Raw genomic sequence first — 25,049 nt, forward strand, 5'->3', positions numbered from 1 at the left:
AATATTAAAAAATCAGGAAGACTTTCCCAGTATCTTGGAAATAACATAATGTAACCAGAAAAACAGTGTTGAACAGACTTGTAACCATTAGATATGTTTGAAAGAAGTATGCTACTTCCTTTATATACAAAGAAACAGGAAAAAGAGTAAAAATAATATACCATCATAAGGAAGTAAATTTTTAGTATTTCATTCAGAATGGATGAATAACACAGGGTTAAAAATACATTGTCAAGGAGGATTTATTTTCTTTATACAAAGAAACAACCTTGCATATATATATATATATATATATTTTGTTTCTCATGCTGCTGTTATAACAATAACAGGGTTTCAATCTTGTGAGCAGAAAATTATGTTAAAAAAAGTCAATTTTGTTATGTGCAAATTGCTAAGAAAAGTTCAGTTTAATAATTTCCACCTCAAGGATGCAAATTAAACTTTTTACTAGACGTGTAAAAATACTTTTTCAGAATACTGATTAACTCCTCTAAGTTAAATACACAGTGAACAATGAATGGTTTTAATTCTAACCACATACGACAAAATGTATGCAAGCATTTCACAAAATACCATATGATACCAAAGATTTGAAGAAATTAGTCATATTATATTAGAATAATAGTAAAAGTATAGTTAAAAAAAAACAACCTTTAAGTGAAACATTTTTCATTTCTTTTTTTCTCTCTGATACCCAAGGATGGTTCTGTGAAAAGCTGTTTTTTCTCCCAAGGTACTGTTTTAGCTCTGGGAAAGGTAAAACTATCCCATATGTATTCCACAGCTTATTGGCAGCTATTTTTATATCAGGGTATAAAATTTTAAACAACTGCATCAGATACAACATAGGTAATCCGCACTGATGCAGGATTTAGGCTGTTCAATCTAAATGGAATTGGAAGGGAGGGTTCTCAGGTAGCATGAATTAAACTAAATGACAGGTACCTCCTGCAGCCTTTACCATCGCTTCTCCTTTGTAAAACAAAACAAGACTCCTTGCTGTCATGGCAGAAAACTCAGCAGAACGGATCATAAAACACTGTGGTCTTTGCTTGCGAATCGCTATAGGGATGGGAAAAGTTGAGGGCCTTGCTATCATGGTAGGCATTTTTTCAGTGAGCACTGATGGAATTAGATAAGGACTTGACTGCATTTTCTGTAACGGGATCATTTTCTCCATGATCCTTTCCCTTTCCTCTTCCCTAAAATATCTTTTCCGTATAATCCACTACAGATAATGACAAAACAAATTTATATGGAAGAATGCTCCACATCTGCAAGAAGCCTCCTTGCAAGCATCATATATAGTATAAACAGTTTTAATGAAAACAGCAAGAAAACTTTTTTTTTCTTTTCTTATGGCAATACAACTAATCAAATAGTGAAGCTTTTCTACATGGGGGTAGCTAATAGAAACAATTAATTTTAATTAAAAACAAAAAATAAACTAATAAATACATATCAGTTTTTCCAACAAAGGAATATCCATAAGACGCTGAAATTTATTTGAGCAAGCATGTTAATTTGGTGAAATATGATAGAAACTGCACACCATGACTGCTTCATAGAACAGTAAAACAAAGTATTCTGATGTATGATATAATACACTTATCATATGTTAGCATTGCCTGTTATCTGGACATGCTCATTATATAGGCATAACATAATTTCTTTTTTCCCCACACTGTTAGAATAAATTACTATTTTTTGCACATTTTGGTTTGGCTAGTATGAGAAGTATATTTCAAGTCATCCTTCAGTAACATTTCTAGAATTTGCTAGTGACAATAGTTCTATTTAGAAATATAATGCCTATCCTATATTAGCAGCAATTAACCTTTTGGTAGATCCCTCGCCTGAAAAATTTTATAATACAATTATCAACAACAGATGAGGCTCTGTAACGGGAGAGAAACAGCTATCTAGCCACTCTTTGATATCATTCAATTACACTAACTTAATTCGTTAGACACATAACATAAGGTTATTGTGCTAAACCACATTTGACCTACCCATTTACACACTAGAACTGCTCAGGACTTTTTCTGGTGGGAATGCTACTGTGTCACACAACAGAAAACCACCAGAATCTCTTATATTTCCTGCAGTATGCAAGAAACACCTAAAGTAAACAGATGACATATTTTCTGTACAGCTCTTTCTCTTATGTGAGCTCCACTCAGACATCTATCTAGCATATTCATAAGGATTTTTATGTCCATAAGTGATGAAAAAAGGAACCAAGTTTACCAAACAACATAGTTAACCAGAGGAAAGCTTGTTCTTATCACATATTTATCCAGATAGGATTGAATTTGAAACTCTTTCTTGAATTATAAACAGCTTTTGAAAATTCATGGTGTGATCACAGGACTTAAAGGATATTGGAAATTCTTATTGGAAATCCTGAATCTTACAAAGCATACCTGAAAATGTGCTGCATTCAGTGTTTGAACATATGCCTAAGAAAATTACCAGCAAATACAGTAAGATATTTATAGAAACAGAAAAAAAATAACAAAGCCTTACTTCCTAAAGAATTTTGTGCTCTTCTCCAAACAACACCTAACAGATGAGCTTTACTTGCCTTTCCCTCACCTGAAAAAATAGCTCTTTTTGTCTGCTTGGTTGGTGTTGAGTCTCTCTTGGCTATCCTATCACTACTTTTCAAAAAAATGACATTGCATCATTGAAATTTTTCACACCATCATTGACTTTGGATGAAACGGATAAAAGGACTAAAAAAAGTACTATGTGGTAGAGTAGGTATGGAGGGAGAAAACAAGGGGATGAGGAGAGATAGACAGACTGACAACTTAGCAGTTGAGTGCACAAGCTTTGCCTTTTAAGTTTGAACAGTTAGACTGAAAAATGGTTGAACTTATTAGGAATTGAATTAATTCCAGAAATAAATGTTTTAATACTGAGTGAGTAAGGAATAGTTACTCCTGGGATTAAGGATGTAGATATAGGAAGAGTATTGCCAGCTCCTAAAGGCAAAACCATATTCTAGTTTGGTAGGAGTTTTAGTCAAGCCAGGTTATCAATCTGCTCTGTTTCAATTTTGTATATGAATAGCTTGACCACTTGAGAAGATAATTTATTTTTCTGCAACCTATAACTAAAAGAGAAAAACAGCCTTCAATGCAATTAATCATTTAGTAGGCATCTCAGGAGACATTCTTCTCTTTATTCAAATACAGTAATGGCGATAAAGGGTTATGCAACACCTATAATGGCAGTTTATAATGTACTAAGACATGAAACTGGAAAAAGAGTATCACAGAAATCATAACCTCCTTGTAGGCAATGAAGTTTTGGCCAAACATGCTGTGGAAAAATTAGTGGGCAATTACAAAAATTATATGGAAAATTAGTAAATATTATGTAACGGGCCAAAAGGAGACAGTTCAGATAATCAAACCAATCTTTCCTTAGCTCAGTCAGCATTTGCATTAAGATGAATACTGACAGAAAGAAGTCACCTTTTGTTACTGCCCCATTTAGACTATATAAGCAAAGGAGAATCACAGAATCACAGAATATTAGGGATTGGAAGGGACCTCAAAAGATCATCTAGTCCAATCCCCCTGCCAGAGCAGGAACCTAAACGAAATTACACAGGAAGGCGTCCAGGCAGGTCTTGAATGTCTCCAGAGAAGGAGACTCCACAACCTCCCTGGGCAGCCTGTTCAGTGCTCTGTCACCCTCACCATAACAAGTTTTTTCTCAAGTTTAAGCGGAACCTCCTGTGTTCCAGCTTACACCCATTGCCCCTTGTCCTACCATTGGGCATCACTGAGAAGAGCCTGGCTCCATCCTCATGACATTCGCCTGTAGAGAAGCATTCATTCTTATCTGAATGCACAGCAAGACAGTTCATTTCCCACATGGCCTACAGAATAAAGTCTCAGATCAAGTCTGCAGTTGGATATAACTATCAAGGAACAAGAAGACACCATAGTTGCAGAGGTACGAGATTCTGTGCTGTCCAAGCTGTTGTAAAACAAATAGCTCTAGCAGCAGGAAACTGGAAAGTGTATACATCTCAGATAATCTGTTTTCTACATTAGAAAAAAAAATATTTTTACAACTTTTTAGAGTAATAATAGGAATTACAGTGAAAAATTAGTGTCAAGATGCTGTATGTCATAGCCAGAGAGTGACCAAGTTCACAGTTCCGTCACAGAGAAGAATGAGGCAACTGGCACCTCTCATAGCTATTGCTTTCAGCTACGTGGAGACATAAGTTTACTTCTTTGTACTATTAGATTATCTTTGTTACTAGATATTATCAAAACTCACCCTCTCCACTAGGTAAAGTGAAATAGTAAGAAATACAGAAAAAGGGAAAGTGGTTACTATCTTTACGATAAGCACTGATGGAAAGACATAATGAGGCCTTTTGCTAGCACTCCTTTTAGATATTCCTGAACAAAAAATGAATAGCTTCTTGTTCAAATTAACAGTACTCCCTTGAAAATTCTTGTCTTAGATGCAGAAAACAGCAAATCACATATGGAAAAATCACCAATCTGATATTAGTAATACAATTTTACAATCTTTCCTATTTACGTGAATTAAAAAAAATATCTAAAATTTCCCTAAGAAAGAGGCAAAAAAGAATGACGGCATCACTTCTTGAAAATGGATGATCAGCTTTTCTTCATATAATAATATGGACTAGTTTTTGTTACTTAATAAAAGAAATAATCTATACAGACTGTACAAGACATACTGTGACTCTAAGTACATACACTTCTGAGTTTAAGCTTACCTGCTTTGAGTTTGTTAAATACAGTTTTGCACCCAAATTTAAGATCTGCAACTTTACAAGGTCGTCTTCGTTAGTGAAACTCTTGGCTGTCTTTCTCAAAACATCAGGTGCGATCTTTGGAACTCGTTCACAGTACTCACCGATGAGCCAAAGAATGCTGGCTCTGGCTACCGGAACCTGAGAAAACATTGCACACTAAGTTAACACATTCACAAAGACTACTTGTGAACTTGTATGTGTCTGTGTTCAGTAACAAGTCAAACAAAACACTGTATTTAATGACAACTGTCATGCAAGAAATACACATTCAAATTAAATACTGTTCAATACTGCCACTGTAGTAGACTGAATATTCGTACAAATATAAGATACAGATCCTGCCCCAAAACCCATGCATTCCGAGCTGACAGGACAAACAGAGCAGGAATGGAAACAGACACACTCAGAAGCGACACATTCATGTTCACAGTACAAGTTGGTGGCAGTAGGGAAGAGAATCCAAGCCTCTGAGGTGTAGTTGAGAATTCTTGCCACCAGGTTATGCTAAACACTATGTTGAAACAAAACAGTGCTTTTTTTACTATAGTCATACAGAAATGGTTTCCAACAATACAGCTCCCTCAAATTCTGCCTATCTACTTTAAAAGCACAAGAATTTCTTTAAGACTATTGTTATCTTTCCTTAATTTTTATTTAAAGTTTTATTACAACAAGATTCATATTTTTGTAAATGTCCAAGGTCAGCTGAACACACAATACTGGAGAGACAGAAGTTCAAAATTAGGGTTCTCAATTTCTGAATAAGATCTAGCCCCTTACTGAAAACACTCTGACCAGAAACTTCATGCAAGTCTTACTGTTTTGGAGCTACTTGACTGTCACTGAAATAACTGGCAGTAGCAGTTTTTAGATTAACTCCCATTGTACAGTGACTTCTAAAGTACAGTACTGTCACAGATAGAGGGGAAGGAAGATGGAAAAGCACAGAAGGAAACATAAGGTCATGCTCCATGCAGAGTGTAGCTAGAACATAGCTATGAGCTAAATGAAATAATATACACACACTCTTCTTAAAGGTGAGCTACCCTCTATTAACTCTTGGCAAAATTAAAAATTGCATCTGTGTTACATATCTCCCTGAAAACATTGTTCTCCCAGCTGAGAGGAAGGAAGAAAGTATGCGATGAGAAAATTCTTCCAGGCAGAAGCATGTCCTGCATGGCACCTACAGATTGTGGTGCTGTCACATTCTGTATAGACTCTTGTTTGACAGATGTTGAAATATTAGGGAGAAAACATAACTGTTCTATCATATCAAATGGCTGACTAGTTTAGAAAAAAGGAAAGATTCCAACTGTAACTGCAATTTCATCTAATTTTGCTGATTTTTCTAAAAAAGCAAAAAACATTTGTAATAACATGTTTCCATTACCCCCTGCACTATACAATGATCTTTTAAAATAAGTTTACACTTAAGCCAGTGTGAGTTCTGTCTTAGATGAGATTCACAGGAGAAACAAGCTTTAGAAATTCAGCATTGTGGCTCTCAAAGCCCTAATTCTTCGCATCTTTTATATATGTTTATGTATGTTGTGGATGCCCCCTCCCTGGAAGTGTTTAAGGCCAGGCTGGATGAGGCTTTGAGCAACCTGGTCTAGTGGAAGGTGTCCCTGCTCATGGCAGGGGGGTTGGAACTAGATGATCTTTAAGGTCCCTTCCAATCCAAACCATTCTATGATTCTATGAACTTTTTTTCCAGCATATGTCAGTTACTCATATATGAATATCTATTTCTCAGAATTGCAAAGGGAACCAACTGTTAAGTATCCTACCCTGTACACACATAAAATTTGAAAGTACTGCTTTCCAATTACATTCATAAAAGGTAAAAAAATGCAAGTAAACTACCAAGATTCAGGATAGCAATTCTCAAACTACAGTCCACAGTCCCTAACAAATGGCCCACTAAACCATACTAAAATCACAGAATTGTTTGGTTGGAAAAGACCTTTGAGATCACTGAGTCCAACCGTGCCTGTCCACTACTACTTACTGCTCCAAAAAGTCCAGGAACAGCTTTGAATAAAGTAAACCTGCCAAGGTCTGCCCCTCAAGAGATAAATGCCAATTCTAAACATGGAAAATATATGTAAGGTAAAGGTAACATAAGGTATTGAGAGTGGTGTAACACAGTGATTTAACGTACATAAGTATAAGTAAACACTGACTGAGATACAGTCTTGGAACTTAAGGGTTTGAGAGAGGGGAACAAACTACTGAAAACTGCTAAATGGAGTCAGAATATGTTCTCCCATGAAACCGTTAGACTGACGCCATTACTGTACACTGATTTCAGAAGGGAAAATTTCTAATGTTCCAAAGGTTACACTGCATTAAGACCTCACTCCCAATCTATTATTTTAAATTGGGCTAAAGAATAGTAATTGAGTGGTACATTAGATTTTCCAGTATTGGAGCAGTTCAAGTTGCCTGCTGTACAGATAGATACCTCTAAATAAGAATATATAGGCAACTTCAGATTTCAGTTATGCTAGATTTATTTTTCTAAAATATTTCATTACAGACTTGTTAAAACACTAGAATTCTACAAGAGATCACTAAATACCACGGTTTGGGCAGCAGCCTATTAGAAACATCCCTTTTCCTATTACTGTCTTTTCATAAAGCAAAAATAACTCATAGAGCAGACCAATTTCAGTAAGAATATTTATTATGAAAGCTAAACAACAGTACATGAAACAACAGTAATTGTACTTCTCCTAGTCAAACCTAAGACTATACCACAATGAAAAATATTTAAATATAGTTAAACAGTGTGCATTTAAGCACTGTTTTGCTCTCTGAAGTTTTTTCCCAGTTTGTAAAACGTAATTATCAGAGTAATAAAGTAGTTTTAGAATGTAAAATAAATAGACTACAAAGCCTAATTTGAAAAATACCAGAAACAGAAGGCAGATAAAATTTCTTGTGAGACTCTGCCTTTTAATCAGGTGGTTAGCTTACTATGCAAATACTGCATTAAACACAATTTTGTGCAACGAGAACCAGTATCAATTAAAGACTTTTTGAATCAAACCCTGAGTGGAAGTCATTTTAATGAAAAGTGTATGTTGAACTTATGAACTCCATGTTTCTGCATCACTGGATTCATTTGGGGTCAAAATCACACAATATTTTCTGACTTCTTTTTCCCTGTTTAAGTCGTCCAGTCCTCAACCATGTAATATCAAGTGCATGATCCTGCAGACGTTGTTTCCAGGGCATTCAAAACAGAAAACAAGAAACAAAGCCACTTCTAGACCTTCATTGCCTTTTCCAGTATAGCTTAAGTAGGGACCTTGAATTCACAAAAATGCAGGAAATAATACTTTCATTATTCATCCCTGCTCCGTATTATCCTCGAAGACAAACAGTATTGTAAATTACTTTGCCTGATGCTTTATTTCATATGCCCCGAGCAAGTGGTTAAGTGCACTTTTTAAGCTTTAGTACCAGAAGGCAGTCTCTACTGCCATTTTAACCCATTAGCTGTCCGAAGGAAAATAAATAAATGGTTAAAAAATAAAAACCAGACAGACACTCTCCCCTCAAAGCTAGCCTATGGTTACTTACAACAGTTAAAGAAAGACATTATAAAGATTTTACAGATCCCTCTAAGCAGCACAGTTCAAAAACTATTGTAGTTCAGTTCTAATCTTACTACACAACAGACTAGGCTAAGTACAGCTTAAAATCGCCCATCCTGTTACCCACAGTTGTCACAAAATGAGGAGATATTCGAATAGCAAATGAGATCTAATTCTCTGCATTCAGAAGAAAATTTGCATAGCTATAATTTTTTTAAATTTCACTTGGAATCAGAAATGGAAAGAGAGATGAAGTTGATGTGAAATGTCAGAGGCAGCAAGAAGAAAAGGTACACAGGAACAAACAGGAGTAAAAGACAACTGGGTTTTTTTGTTTTCAAATGGTAGACCTTCAAGGACTCCTCCATTATTTGAACACCTATGCACAAAATTCCTTTAAAAAGGATCTCCACTGATGACTGACACCTCTTATATAGTGTACACATGTTTAAATTGTGTTTTATTTAAGCTGAACATTTGTTTCAAGTTCAGTGTACAGTATCCCTGGACACAGTGTCCCAAATGCCTCTCAAATTCCAAAACAATATATAGATATTAGAGCAAGTGAAGAAATTATCAAATTATGAGAATTGTTCATTAAGGCATTACTTACATAAAGGTCTAAAAACACATTATTAAAGCATATCCTAGGGAAAAGTATGTGGCTAGAATCTGAAACCTGCAGAACTGAAATACTTGTGAATATATGAATGTCATATCTTGTGATACCTTCCCAGCATTGCAGGAAAAGAGAACTTTAATTAAAGAAAGCACGCCGTCTCTGCTGTGAAGTCATATCAGAAACACAGCTATAAGCAGTACTTATTTAGAAATACTGCAGAGGAACTTAATTCGTTATTGCTGGATGGACGAACAGAGCAGTGTCAAAACTCCCCAGTTACCTACTCTAGTAATGAGAATCCTAACTCAAACCAGTAATTATTAATTCTTAATTGCTTCCAAAAGTGTCAATTTTTCCCCCACATACTAAGCTCTTCAAAGTTACATGCGCATCTATCTTATTTTTCCTCTAAATTTGCAACTCCCTATCCCGTCTTTATACTATCGAGAAGTTTTCCTCCTCATCTCTAGATCAGAAAACACTTCAGACTTCTCTCATATTCTCATCCATATTCTAGAAGGAACTAGGAATAAGTCTGTAACCAAGGATGTCAGAATTCACCAGCTATCAAGCAATAAAAACCCTGCCTTTGTAGTATTGTAAGAAAAAGCCTGGGAAAAATTACACCAGAACTACAAGATTCCCATCGCCCAGAAAGCAATCACTACTGGGTAAAATGTATAATCATAAATGATTTTTCTAAAAAGAAAAAGGCAGAAACTAATTTGGAGACTACTGAAGCCTGTTTATGTGAGGAAATACACAAATGCAGAACACCATTGAGACATTCTTACACAGAGCTAATTCTTGCTAGGTTGATTTACATTAATTCATTGCTAAAATGAATTAAGGTAAATCAAAAGAGGCATACTTTGGATGTAAACAGAAGTGTCTTGTCTTAATCCAGTTTAATCAATGCAGTCTAACCAATCCACTTTAAAACTTAATTCAGATTAAATTTGCAAGTATTTGCACTTAGACAAATTCTGGACCATAGTTGTTTTGAAGGAAAGATTTTCTAAAAGAGTAGACTCCACAACCATATGACATGTATTTGATGAGAGAATATTCCAACACTTTTTCAAAAGTCCCTCAACATCATCTTAGAAAATGTCAGCCTTTACAGAGTGGAAAGGCACTCTCATTAATAAAAAAGGACTGGATAACAGAAAAGACAAAAAAAAACCCCAACAGTTATAATGGAAGGCAATCATTAGATGTCCCACAGGGACCTATAGGTGAAAATGTGCTGTGCAACAGATTTGCAAGTAGAAAAGGGCTATCTAGTGAGGAGACAGTCTGCTGACATAAAATTTTTCAAGGTAATCTAAACTAAAACAGAATCTGAACAGTGGAAGATGGCTAATTAGTGATACTTAAGAACAGAGCAGAATTGATGCAGCTGCCCTGGAAACACTAAAAACAGGAGTTAAAAAAATTCTACACAAAATGATGGACCCCAAACTATTTCTAGGGAAAAATATCTTGGAGTCCTTAATAGTTTCAGAGAATTGTAGAATCGTTAAATCAATGTTCTGCAGAAGTCATAAGGCAGACAACCCCAGGAAAGTTAGATAAAAAATGCAGAACAAGTAACATCACTATGTCACTGCATAAAATTTCTCCTTCATACTCTTGACTACTGTGCACAATTCTGGTTACCTCACTTCAAAAACCACACAAGTACCTGTAAAGATGAAGAGAACAGGGAAAAGCTGATCACATAGGGAATATGAGGAGAGATGAGAATTCCTAGATTAGTAAGCGTGACGACATGGATAGTAAAGCCAAGCTTCCAGTCAGCGAGAAGGTACGCTGGAGGTGCATCACAATGAACTTGCTCTTACCTTTAAAACCTTCTCCCTAAAGCATCAGTTTTTGGTGCTGTTGAAGATAAGACTACTCTATTAAGAGGACTTTTGGACGGAATCTGTGTCATCCTTTAAATGGCCCTTTCCAATATGCATATTTTTCAAACTCCTGTCACTCTGTATAAAAACTATACACACAAAACTAGTTAAGACTATCTCAGAGTGAATATCTAGTACAAACTAGCACTGCTTATATCTCTGGCCCACAATTTACAAAGTCATTAAATTGTAAAGCATGACAGCAACACATTACCACCGAAATGGAAACATTTTTATGATTTTTTTTTTAAAAAAAGACTTTTAAAGAGATACAATTATCCTCTTGTTTAATATCTTCAGAACACCATCAGACATACCTGTTTCTCAGCTACAACTTTTGAAGGGTGGAGGAAAGGAGCTGGAATATAGCTAGATCAAGCTGTTCTATGCAAAGGTCTAGGTACTCAGCAAGTTACAGACACAAAATAGATCTCATAGATCTCTGCCTGGGCACACCGGAGATAAAAGTTTAAGGTACAAATGATAACATACAAAAGCAAAGGAAGAAAAAATAAGCACATTTTTCAGATACATAATAAACAATGAATTAAAGAGCAAACTGAAATGGTCACAGTCCTCAGATTTACAGTAAATGAGAATCAGTGGTCTGCAAGAGGTCAGTAGTTTTTAATTGAACTTTGTAATATTTCTTATAGTTGGTCAAATATATTTAACTTACTATCCATCCTATCACCTTCTAAATGGCTTCTGTAGATGAAGAAGATGAAGATAAGAATTAAGACAAGATGAAGATGAAGACAAGAATGAGTGAATTTCAAATTGGATGACCTGAAAGAAATATTGCTATGAAAGATTTTTAGGCACTTCATCATGGACAAACACAATCTCAGGCTAATGAAAGTGAAATTTATATCAACATGAATGATGAAATAAATTCAGGCACCAACCCAAAAATGTACTCCGTCCAGTTCTCACCAATTTTGCTTATTTTAGTGGCCAAGTGTTCACCATCTACCTAACCTAAATCATGACAGAACAATCAGAAAGTTATTTTTATCTGAAGTGCTTTTCTATTTAATTGTATTTAATTCTCTTCATGCCTGTGCTTGTGTTTTACATAGTATTAAATATAATTCTAACCCTAAGAAGCACCAAACAATTTCTTTGCCCACACTTTCCCATCCTCCAGTTACTTTCAGGTTTGTTCCTGATTAAAATTCTCAGGGATTCCAGTAATACTTTATTAAATGTCAAAATTTCAAACTTGGATCCTCAGTAATTATATAATCCAAATATCACCTTCCTAAATGTGTAAAAATATGCTCATCCTTTTCAGAAGTGTTGGGGTCGGAGTCTGGACTAGATGACCTTTAAAGGTCCCTTCCAACCCAAACCATTCTGTGATCCTGTGATTCTGTGAAGGAATACATCCATTATCAAACATATGAGGTGTAAGTTATTTCAGGATAATACTGTGGCATACAAATTATAAATATGAACTTCTTCCAAATTTATTCTTTAATCCAAAGTCTTAAACATACTGAGGAAGATAAATTTCTGGAAGTTATTATTAAAAAATTACAAGTTAAAAGATAAAACAAGATGTACAACAATCATCCCGGAGAGCCTACACTACTTTCTTCTTGAAGAAGAAGCATGATTCAGATTCAGATTTTGATTTTTAGTTTGTTCCTCTAACTGCTCTGTTCTACAGACTGTTCTCCTACTACTTGCCATTTTCTGATACTGTGTACAACCTCATTATTGGAGAATGTGAGTACATCAAAGTAGTTCAAGTACTGCAAGTCTTTTTTCTCCCTTATCAACTTACAGCAGGATTTTCTTTTCCAAAAAAATCCCCTGTACTTAAAACTTGAAATATTTACTCAGAAGTATTAATTATGTAAAATAGATAGAAAACTCTTTTAAGTGTTAAAGAGAATATTTAGGAAAAAGATATTTTATTTTGCACAGTATGTGGAAATAAGATGACAAACTTATATGGCAAAGTGCCAGAAGATGTGTATAATAAGATTATACACAATTTATGAGAATGTAATTATCAAAATACCATAGAATCATAGAATGGTCTGGGTTGGAAGGGACCTTAAAGATCAGAAAACACAGGTGATTATTATAAAATAAGTAATACTGATTTGATATGTAATCAGCAGCAGTATCTTACAGCCTCTTTTGATTGTGAATATGAGCAATCCAGTAGAATTGTATTTTCTTTACAACACTTAGAAGTTGAACATCAGCTCTTGGTGGCCAAAGATTTATTTGTTTAATCCATTCAGTAAGCATGAACTGAGAAGACCGTATTTTCTTTTTCCTTTAATATTCCAAACCTTGAAAAATTCAGCTATAGAAAATGGAAGATTCACCAGTTTAGAAACTATTTACTGCATCATCAATAGATGCATAATTATATGAAACCGAACACACCTATTTATAGCATCTACAGAAAAATAATTATTAACAGAACAAATTCTGTCACCTTTGCGGTTTGATGCAATAGGTAGCTAATGGTCTTCAGCCCTACACTACAATTCAGAACAGACCAGTAAATGTTTTATTGATAACTGTAACTGGGAGGAGAATTTGGGAAGTAATATGGCATACTTAAACGTCAATTTAATCTAAGGACAGAGAATAGGCAATAATGCAAATATTACTGTTAAATGCCACATAATCTTAAATAACCAGAAGATAAAAACGTGACTTCAAGAAACATTGCAACACACTCACAGCAGCATGTCCAGTACCATGGAAAGGTCACGTGATTTAGTGGTAGGGAAAAAGATGTAGAATAACATTTTTTAAATGTCACCCCAGATCAGTAAGACAACAGTCTGAAAATCCTCAAGTTAAGTGCTGCTTTGCCCTTATTTTCATTTCAACTTACCCACTCCACATTTGAAACCTGCTATTCATCTTGGCCTAATGGTACTAGTACCACTTAAAATTTACAGGTATCAATTTCAAAGTATCTTCCCAGATCTAAGGTACAAATTTATGCCACCTGATAGCCCTTATTTCCTTTTCCTTAAGATCATGAAAAATGGTATTTTATGTCAAAAATAAAATATTATGTTGTATTCTCTAATACACCTATTTCGATTTATGGTCCAAATTCAAAGGATATGCTGTGATTTTTAACAGTCAACAAGGAAAATAAGTAACTGCGCACAAATACTCACTGTAATGTTATCCAAGAGTTTGGCCATATGCTTAATTATTTCACCATGGTGTGCTGGCTGGGTTTGCAGCAACTTCTTAATGACAACAACACTTTCAGCAACTACAATTTCTGTTTAAGACAAAACAAATTATTAATTTTAAAAGCATTAATGCAAAAGAAAAAGCCATAAATAACTGATTGTAAGAGATGTTACCAGCTTTCAAAATATGCTTTGCAGAATGAATTTTATTTACTCGGTAACACAGACGTAAACCACTCTACTAAGTAATACAAGCTCAGCTTCCAGAATCAAGTTATAAGCAGCAAAAAGAGAACAGAGAAATGTTCTAAATGTAAAAATGTCATCCTATTACATACTTTTTTGAAATCACTTTTTAGTAAAGCCGCACTTCGTATTTTTCCTTTTCAAATTGAGAAACAGCACTAAAAAAAACTGGTTTTTATTGAAATTATGCATATTCATAAGTAATCTGCTATCCGCATTAAAAATATAAACACTTCTTTAATTTTAAAAGAAATATACAATATTAAAAGTAATAGCTCATTTATAAACAAGAGAAATACCTGAACAGTTCCTTTGCACCTTTTCACCTTCTAAACAGTCCCTCTCAGATCTTTAACCTAATCTCTAGTACATTCAAATGAAGTTTCTAAATAGAAAGCTATTGTAAAATTTATGCCAAAGTCACACACTGGAGCGCTTAACTACTGTAACAAGTAACATTCACAGCCTGATCAACTTGTATGAAATGTAGAATTTTTGAAGCTGAAAAAAACCCACTGGTGCAGAGGTAAGCTTCTATGCAAGAGTAAACTCATGCTGTAAGGAAAGATGAAGGAAAGTCAAACACAGTCAAAGCTGTAACCAAAACAAAGGCCACTGTTAAGAGTTCAAAATAATTGTAATTTTAATTGATACTACAAGAAAAGAGTAAGTATTTCTCTTGAACTATCAATGTTTAAAACAAAGAAAAAGCCCAATTACTATTTGTTAAATAGCCACAGAGGTATTCCTACATTTCAAGAGTTAATCTGACACATAGATCACTCATTCAGCAATTAACCAAACTGAAGTTTCAAAAGAACGGTATGGGGAAGAAATGTCTGAATTTTTTATAACTTTTTTTTTTTTTTTAAGAAAGCAAACTTCTTTGTGGAGAAAGGCTTTTCAAAAGCTTTGAGTATGCATCATTATGCCATACGCCTCTGAAATGCTTAAATTTAGCTTGCAGCTTTTTGTGTCATCCTTTATTTGACATGACATCTCAGTCATTTTTCTAGACTAATTTCTTGAAACAAGGTTAACATGTCTGCTTCACATATGGTCTTGCACAATCCTAGAGATCAATTTTATTTAGATTGTGTTTTACCAGTTATTAAAATAAGAAAACAATTATCAAAATTTTAAAATTACAATCTGGAATATTTAGAATGGGGGACACTGTAATGACAATCTTCATCATTGAGTGCTTTATGATACTATTTAACAAGGAGAATGGTTAAGCAAAATAAAACTGAACCCAAAAAACTGAGTGGGAATGAAGTAATTACTAAAAACATTTGTTTACAGTGAAGAACTGATCATGATGAAATGAAATGCAGTAAATGAAGTGTCACCATAGGAACTACTTTAATACAATCTGTGGGAACAAATTTAAAGAAAAATCAGAATTTAAATTTAAATCAGAATTGTAAGCAAGTAAACTAGTATGGTTCCTTTTACATGAGTTTAGATACCAAAAAAGAAAGTACAAACAAAAGCAAAATGAATTTATATTAGAATAAGGACTGATACAGTCCAGGGAAAAAAAGAGAGGCTCTTTAAGGTTTGCTTTGTGCACATGAAGAATCCCAAAACTGAGCATTAAATGACAGACATTCAGGTTCAAAGACAAAAAAAACCAAAACAAAAACAACAAAAGGAGATATAAAATTGGTCTTCTGAATGAGCAGATGAGCAGTACAAAAATTCAAAAATGTAACTCTGCTAGAATTATCAAAGAAAAAGTGCATATGAGGCAACGATAAATGAAAACAAGAATTTCAAAATAGAATGTAAATTATATTATATCTAAAGGGTTATAAAAAGTAAATAAAATTCTTAAAATAAGGACTAAGTATATTGGAAAATCTGATCAGGAATGATAAAGGAGACTACAGCAGATATCAACAACTTCAGTTTCCACAAGTCACAGTAAAAATCTTAGCATAATGTTCACTGCTGGTTTTCTTAAAACAATTTTGAAGCAATATAGAAATAACTACTCTGAGTAGGACAATCTCTGAAGACCCTAGAGCATAACAGCTTCTCAAAAACTTAAAATATGGTCAGTCCTACAATGTTCCATTTTGCCAAATACTGATGTATATTAAAAAAATTAACAAAGTATTGGACATTAACTTGTTGGGACTGAATTACAGACTTTTTCCTAACTGAGAATCTGTCCACTTTATAACAGAAACTCAGAAAAAGACCTTAGCAAGGAAAGTATTACCAGAGTACATTCAAAAGCTGCATTTTGAAATACTACATTTGATACCATTGATATTGTGTTAAATTTTCTTCCACTTACATTAACTGATAATTGCAGAAACTAAAACATGCAACTGAAGACCAATTTATCCACAGTCTACAATTTGTCTCATCACTATTTCTAAAAGCAGCAAAACAGTATAAACTGTTTTTGGAAGGAATATACCAACTGAATCTCACAGCAACGCTGTACAAGTGAGTATGTGAAATCTCAGCAAATTTGTAGGTGACACCAAGCTGAGTGGTGTGGTTGACACACCTGAAGAATGGGATGCCATCCAGAGGGACCTGGACAAGCTCAGGAAGTGGGCCCATGTGAGGTTCAACAAGGCTAAGTGCAAGGTCTTCCACGTGGGTTGAGGCAACCACCGGCATCAATACAGGCTGAAGGATGAAGGGATTCAGAGCAGCCCTGTGGAGAAGAACTTGAGGGTACTGGTGGATTAAAAGCTGGACATGAGCCAGCAATGTGTGCTCACAGCCCAGAAAGCCAACCACATCCTGGGCTGCATCAAAAGAAGAGTGGCCAGTGCTTGAGGGAGGTGGTTCTGCCCCTCTGCTCAGCTCTGGTGAGACTCCAACTGGAGTACTGCATCCAGCTCTGGAGTCCTCAGCACAAGAAAGACATGGATCTGTTGAAGTGAGTCCAGAGGAGGGCCACAAAAATTATCAGAGGGATGGAGCACCTCTCAAACAAGGAAAGGCTGAGAGAGTTTGGGTTGTTCAGCCTGGAGAAGAGAAGGCTTTAGGGAGACCTTATTGCAGCCTTTAAATACTTAGAGGGGGCTTAAAAGAACAGCCTTTTTAGTAGGGCCTGTAGTGATAGAACAAGGGATAATGATTTTGAACTAAAAAGAGGGGAGTTTCAGACTAGATACAAGGAAGAAATTTTTTACAATGAGGGTGGTGAAACACTGGAACAGGTTCCCCAGAGAGGTGGTAGAAGCCCCATCCCTGGAAACATTCAAAGTCAGGTTGAACAGGGCTCTGAGCACCCTGATCTAGTTGAAGATGTCCTGCTCTTTGCAGGGTGGTTGGACTAGGTGACCTTTAAAGGTCTCTTCCAACCCAAAACGTTCTATGATTATTTAGGTTATTAGATTATACAAATCATTAAAACTAAAGTTAAAAGGCACTAACTAGAGCTAAATATCCAGACAAACAATACGTTTCTCCTTTTCAGAATTGCCTGAACTCTGAGCTTTTATCTGGTTAATTTTTCCACCCTTAAAACATAAATAACGGAAGTCTGAAACCACATTAATACATATAAACTGACTGCTACAAAGATGGTTTTCTTTTATGTCATTCTAACAGTAATTCCAACAGATAGGTAGTAGTTTTGTGATGTATTAACAATTCCAGTGATTTTATGACTTGCCTGTTCAAATTTGTATAGATTGGTAGAAAAAAGTTGTTTTAGGTATACATCCTACAATTGTGTTTACATTCTCTTATTATCCATAACCCACAAGTTTCAACAGAAAATGTCAGAAAAACTTCCAGGATCTCTAGTACATACAGTACAGACAGACAATAGAGAATTCCTATAATCCCATCTGCTTCTTACATCTAAAATGACTTTTATGTCATAGTGGGGCCAGCGGTCAGTTCAAATTATCAAGGCAATTGCTTAAAGGAAATGCATCAGTCAAATGTCACACTGAAAAGCCAAAATAACTTTTCTTTTTGTAATTCCTTCAGCAGACAAAGAAGGAAAATAATTCTCAGCGCTCAACATGGCTTCCAGAAACAAGGCTCTAGGGAAGTCGAGAACTGCTCTTGAAATTCTATCTACATATTTATGAGTGTTTAGTTAAAGTCAAGTTTTCCCTACTCAGGGAAGTTGGGGGCTACAGTAAAAAAAACAAAAAAACAACCCAAAAAACCCAAACAAAAAACCCCACAACAATAAATCAAAACACTTGAATCGCAGAAGTACATACAAAAACTAGAAAGTTCAATGATGAGACACTCAAAGAGCTTTGTGAAGAGTTATCCCAGCTGTATCTGACTACTGAAGAGATTGTTTTGTGTAATGACACTCTCAGCACACAGGTTCCAGAATTATATATGGCACAGCTCCTGTGCCAGACACAGCCAAGATATTTTGGCTGTTGGGTTTTGTCTACAGTAAAGGTCTTTCCAGAACAAGAGCATAGAATTAGAAAGTGGTTTTGCCAAAAGCTCATTCTTCAGGATTCTTTTTTGATTTGGTAGAATTAATTTGGTCACCTCTCTACCAGTCTTAAGTGAATTCCCCATAGTACGTAAACAGTACAGAGAAAGCTGAGCTGACTCTGCTTTCAGGGACCTCAGAATCTGCTGGAGTTACCAGCTCAGGCTTCATACTATGCAAAGGCACCAGAATAGCTTCCAGGCTTCAAACAACCATGGAAGAAGTAGCATGGCAAACAGATTGCTTGCACATTTGAAGGGTGAAAGTTGGAGGAAAGCAAGATTAACCAAGACTCTTAAACTCTTATGTTCAGTACGCTGTGACTATCGATAATTTCCTGCTACCTGAGGAAAGGTACCATGTAAATTACGCCACTCTATTTATTCCGTGAAAGAAGGAATAAAGACACTGCAGGAATGGTAAGGCAATTTGCCAGCTGCCAGGTTTAAAAGATCCTCAATATATCCTTTGCAGTCTTTCAGAACACTAAGCAAAAGAAGATAATTTTATTTGCCAGATAACTACTCTGAAACAGTCAAGAAAACTAATCTGTTTGAGACAGATCTTTGTATACATACACATGCATATGTGTATCTGTGTATATGTATATATGGAATTACTGTGAAGAAAACATTAAATTGAGAAGCTATGATAAAAGAAAAAGTATTTTCCTCTTATCTTGGTTCCTTCTTAGCAAAAAGAAAAACAAAGCAAGAAAATAGAAAGGACTATAAGGAACAAAGTCAATATTCTGAAGTGACAGTTTTATTATTCTATTTAAGACAGAAAAAATTGGGGATTTTTAGATGCTGAAAGAAGCCTACTGACCTAGAGAAGGATTGCTAGTAGAATTAAGCAGAATCAAGAACAAGCTTTGAAGCTCATATTTTTATTATGGTAATTGCTGAATGTAATTAAAAAAGGTGCACTGTGCAGACATAGCCTTGTAACACAACACACGAAGATATTTTAAACATAGTTGATAACTAGAAAAGCATAAAGGGACACAAGGTTTGGAGGACCAGGAAATTAAAGTTACATATATTAAAATTATCAAGGTATACACTGAGGTGTCTCAGGAATTTCTGATACAAGGTGAAGTGGGAGAGAAGGAGGACTCGTAGTTCATAAACCAAAGACGAGAAAGCTCTGAGTGTATCAGTGGATCACAGGATGAGTATGTACTGTCAAAGTGATGCCCCTAATAAAGGCCTTCTTAGAATTACCATGAAAAATATGTCCAGTAGATATGGAGAGGAATTAATGCCACTTTTCAAAGCTTAGAGTAGATCTCACCTGTGTTCACTGAACAATTCTAATTACCCCAAGCTACCTCAAAACCACACCTTTCCTCCTTCCTGATATTATTTTTAACTACATCTTTTTAACTATATTTCCAACATTTGACCATATTTATGTATATTGCATGTTATATAATAATTTTCCAATTCTCTTATTGACTATTTATGTACATTCATTGATAACTAGTAAGAATACAGAATATCATCAGGTCACTGATTTACAGTGGCACTATACCCTATTTGACTTTATCTGCTCCTTGTTGCGCTCCTTAGTGACTTGCAACTGTTTCATTATATAAAAATAACAGAAGGCTAGCTTACAAAATCAAGCCAAATTTAGGGCCATTTATCCTAAAACTATTTAATATGGGTTTTTTTCAGTTAGGCATTGACAGACTAAAAAAAAAATCCAAGCTTTGAGCACCCTCTACAGGCTAACTGTTTTGATGCAACTAAACATGACAGTAAAACTAGTCATCAATGATACAACAGCACACCAGTAATTAGAACATTTTGAGAAAACATTTAAACATAATTGCAAGCCACAAGGAATTAACTTCACTAAAAAAGAGAAAATAAATACCCAGTGGTTATAAGAGCCTTTTGAAGTGCTTACAAGAAGAAGCACTAGTCATGGCAGCTAAATTCTTATGAAAGTCAACTCCCATATACTTTTTAATGGGATCTGCTCTGTGTGCTTTTCGTTAAGAAAAGGCCTGATGCCATCAGCTACTCAGAAAAGAAACAGAACATTTAGCTTACCATTCCTGTTGGAGAGCAAACATACAAGGCCACTAAGACATGTGTCAGTCACCTCGGTGATGTTAGTTGCACATCTGCCTATAGCCTGAATTGTAGCTGCAGCAAACTGTTTATCTTGGCTTTTCACGTAAGTCTGAGGAAAGAGGATTTCCGTTAGTCAATATGTAAGTTTTATCAACTACAGACTTACCAGATTATCCTCATATGACAGACAAATTGTATAATAAGTACAACCCAGAAAGCTACATTGCACATTAGAAATTACACTTTTTTAACCTTATTGTCACTTCCAGAATACATTTTCTTGCTGGCTTTGGTTACTCATGGCCATGCAAACCTCTAATTTCAAGAAAGCTTGGGGCAGGGAGCAATTACCCAAAACCAGCAATTAGTTTGTGCGCAAGGTTGGAGGAGCTGATGAGGTACCTCTTCAGAGAGGTTTCAGTTCATTTAACTAGGAGCATCTGTGAAACTATGAATAACCTACCTGCCTGAGAACCAGTACCTTTCAGAGAAATCCAGCCAGAGAACTGAAGCAATGAAAATAGATGTCATAAGCAAAGATGAAAGAAAGAAAGATAGACACTGTTTCACAACATAGGCAGAACATCTTGTTGCTACATATACAGATACTTGAGATAATACTATTTCAGCAAATGACTTAAAGAAATAAAATTTGGCAATAAATGCTAATGGCCTAATACTGCTAAAACTAAGACCCTATCATCTAGTGACTTAGAGTGTCAGTGAAGTTGGTAGAATTTGTTTTAAAGAATCTGGGATTATTGTTTTCCTCATCACTTTTTTTTTTTCTTTGGTAGCTGAAAAGAGAGTTAAAATTAAAACACTGAAACTCCTTTCCACATATAAAAAGTTCCATTATGATATGAGACAGTTTCACTTCCATTTCAAGAACATTTTATTGTGGAAAAGACTTTAACTTAAATAATTTAGGACTAAGAATCTAGGTGAAACATCCAGTAATGGTAATTTGCCATCAGAGAGCATTTCATATAGAAAGAATACACTTTTGCACAAACCTGAAATTCTCGAAGTAGAGTTGATATGTTGGCTTCATTTGCTAAATTTGTCAAGATTTCAAGCTATAAGAAAAAAAAAATCAGGTATTTTACCAAAAGCTAAAATAAAATATTGTAAACAGTACCACATATACGCTACACTTTCATTGTATATAAAGAAAAGATAATACTATTAAAAATACCACTCAGAATTCAATAGAATAAATGAGATTTCAGTATAAACTGCACTAAGGAGGAATATTCCCTTGCAAGTACACACAAAGTTTTCAAAGCAGGACTCTAGGGTTCAGTGATGCATTTTCTATGAGCTCCTGCTTTAGTGCCACACTGCATATCAAATGGGTTTGAATACTTCTAGCAGCATGGTTTCCAATGTTATGTAACAGGCCTTGGTGCATAAGAACCTTGTGACACTAGGAAGAAATAACAGAAATCACAATTGCAGCTGGGGAGAAATTTTATTATTTTCCATTATATTCAGATGATATGCAATAAAAAAACCTTTAAACTAGGAAAGAAACAGTTGCATCTATGAGACTCCTCAGATCTTAATCAACATCAACAACATCAGACCCTGAAAGGCCTCTTCTTTGTTCCTGATGAAAAGAGGATGACACTTGGCATACATTGTTAAGATGCTATGCTTCCAGGCTGTTTTAACTTTGAAGAAGAAAGAATTCAAATACAATCTGAATGAGGTAAACTAAAGAAAAAGTAACTTTGTCTCTGTAAAGGGAAATCATGCCTCAGAAATCTGTTGTATTTTTTGAGTTGGATGCATGTAAACAGAACACTTAATTGATACAGTCCACCTGCACTTCTGAAAAAATTTGGTAAGACCTGTCAAGTCTTAAAGGCTCTTAAAGATACCTACCTGGCATAGCATACAAAGCAAGTGGATAAATGAAAGAAAGAAACAGGCAGGGAAAAAAAAAAGACTGTTTTACAGTTCAGGAAGGCTATCAATGGAATCTTACAAATATTTTTTGTTTTGTATCTTATAAAAATCTTACAAATATGTCTTTTGCTTTTCAACATATTCACATATAAACTATTAAAGTAATGAGCAGAACAAGTGAAAAAGTTTTCAGCTGATACTACAGTTTTCAGAGAAATTAAGACAAAGTCTGACTATGAAAAGCTGCATAGAAACTTAAAATATTAGGTGATAGGTCGATAAAATGGAAAAAACAATTCAACACAGATAAATGTAAAATAATCTCCATAATTGGGGAAATACCTTAACTTTACAGAAGATTAAGGCTTTGAGCTGATTACTACTAATTATAACTGAGAATCTGTGCTTCCAATAGGTAACTCCATGAAAGTATGAGCTCAGTGCTAAGCAGTGATCAGAAAAGCAAACTTGATGTTGGGATAGAAACAAAGAACAAAGCAGAAATCTAAACAGTTCAGGAGATGAATTCCCATGTGCTCCTACATCTTAAATACTGCCATAGGTCTTGTCCTCCTATCCCAAAGCAGACAGGATGGAACTTACAGGGGTATGGGGTGGACAAAAGCATGAGATTTTCTTATGTATGTAACAGTGTAGGTTGTCCTAAATTCTTTGGCCACCAAGAAAGAAGTGAGGCAACGAAAGAAAAAAAACACCATTTCTATTTCTCCACCTCTTCACCATTGTATAATTAATTAAAACTGGAATTTAAATATACCAACTTCCAATTATTTCAGGAGTGACTTTTCCTGGATAACACTAAGTCTTAGCAGTATTCCCAACAGTTTTCATGATCATTAAATGTGGGGAAGATCTTTTTGGCCTCCAACTGCCTCAAATTTACATAGGTTTAATGCTGGACTAATAAAAATAGGATGGGTTTGACACAGTCATCTTGGACTGCACCACTCTGCCATGTAATGAGGTGCAACATGGATGTAAAATGAAAACAAGGAAAAAAATAATTTTTCTTTGAGAAACTTGCACCTTCCGCTCCTTAACACAAGTGCCTATGACAATCTAAAGCAAATCAAGAGAAAGGGCACATAATAGTAGATAATTTTTAAGTTATTGTTTTGCCAAGGATTTAATGTCTATTAAAGACTAAGAATAGAGAAGAAACAAGAAGATAACAGCCTAAAACACACATTAAGATGCAGCCTTGAGGAAAGCCTAAAGTACCTCTTGTGTCAAATGCTGACTTCAAAGGGAACTTGGGACACTGTCCCATTTTGTTCAGGGAAACTCGTTTTAGCTAATAGTATCAAAAACTATGTGATTTCATTTCTCTCCATTTGAGAAGATTCTCCCTCCCATGAAAACAGTAAAACCCTAAATGTTTGAATGGTTGGTTAGATAAAAATAGTAATGCTCTATCACTGAAAGGTGCCAAAAGTTGTAGTGGAAAACTCAGCCCATCTGCCATCTACAACACAGTAACAACAGAACTTTCAAATAGCCTGACAAGCCTGAAGGACACTCATGGACTTCAATAAAAGCCACAACTGTACACTTCTTACTGAAAAAAAAACAGGAACAGCACAGAATGATGTGTGTCATATTAGTGCAAGAAAATACTACCTTCCTGGTGCGAACAGATTTGTCCAGCAGTGTTTAGACAAATTTACTTTTAAACTCACCTTCAGTGTTTTGATCATTGTTGGATCAGTTGATCTAACATAGAAACTCTTCAGATATGGTTCAAACATGCCCTGAAAAGCAGAACATATTTAAGTAGGTTGCCTGTGTTTCTTATAAAATGTGATTTAGAAAATTCTAAATAGGGTATACCTTTCTCTGAATTGACATAGTGGCAATATTTTGCAGAACAATATACTGCACCTCCCTAGAATTTGAAAAGAAAAACAATAGTTATTCTGCAAAATTACAGATACATAGAATAACAGAACATGGCAAAGTCTCATTCTATTATACATTTGACTTCGCACAAACAGAGAAGGAAAAAGCTTACTGTCTCCTGTGACTTAAGAGTATACACTGCCAGGCATACAAATCTATCAAAAAAACCCACTTCAACATAATAGACTTTGACAAGTTACAGACAACAGAATTATGTAAGATTTTCAACACAAAATCATTAAACATGTTTGGAGGATATTGTCATCATTAACGTGTTAGTGTAAAAGCTTCAGC

The 25,049-nt window shown here is 35.0% G+C and overlaps 1 protein-coding gene across 1 annotated transcript in view; it reads right to left on the bottom strand.

Annotated features, from left to right (window-relative positions):
• LOC104526110 (AP-3 complex subunit beta-1-like) overlaps nucleotides 1–25,049 on the bottom strand; it is a gene marked incomplete at both ends in the record, with an annotated part of 46,918 nt that overhangs the window by 17,412 nt on the left and 4,457 nt on the right. The window contains 6 exons of the mRNA XM_029085332.1: nucleotides 4,778–4,954; nucleotides 14,121–14,230; nucleotides 20,898–21,030; nucleotides 21,938–22,000; nucleotides 24,536–24,607; nucleotides 24,687–24,741. Coding sequence (XP_028941165.1) covers nucleotides 4,778–4,954; nucleotides 14,121–14,230; nucleotides 20,898–21,030; nucleotides 21,938–22,000; nucleotides 24,536–24,607; nucleotides 24,687–24,741 — 610 coding nt within the window. The remainder of the gene's footprint in view (nucleotides 1–4,777; nucleotides 4,955–14,120; nucleotides 14,231–20,897; nucleotides 21,031–21,937; nucleotides 22,001–24,535; nucleotides 24,608–24,686; nucleotides 24,742–25,049) is intronic.

The sequence above is a fragment of the Antrostomus carolinensis genome, unplaced genomic scaffold (genome assembly GCF_000700745.2).
Source record: "Antrostomus carolinensis isolate BGI_N321 unplaced genomic scaffold, ASM70074v2 scaffold14150, whole genome shotgun sequence".
Taxonomy (NCBI): Eukaryota; Metazoa; Chordata; class Aves; order Caprimulgiformes; family Caprimulgidae; genus Antrostomus; species Antrostomus carolinensis.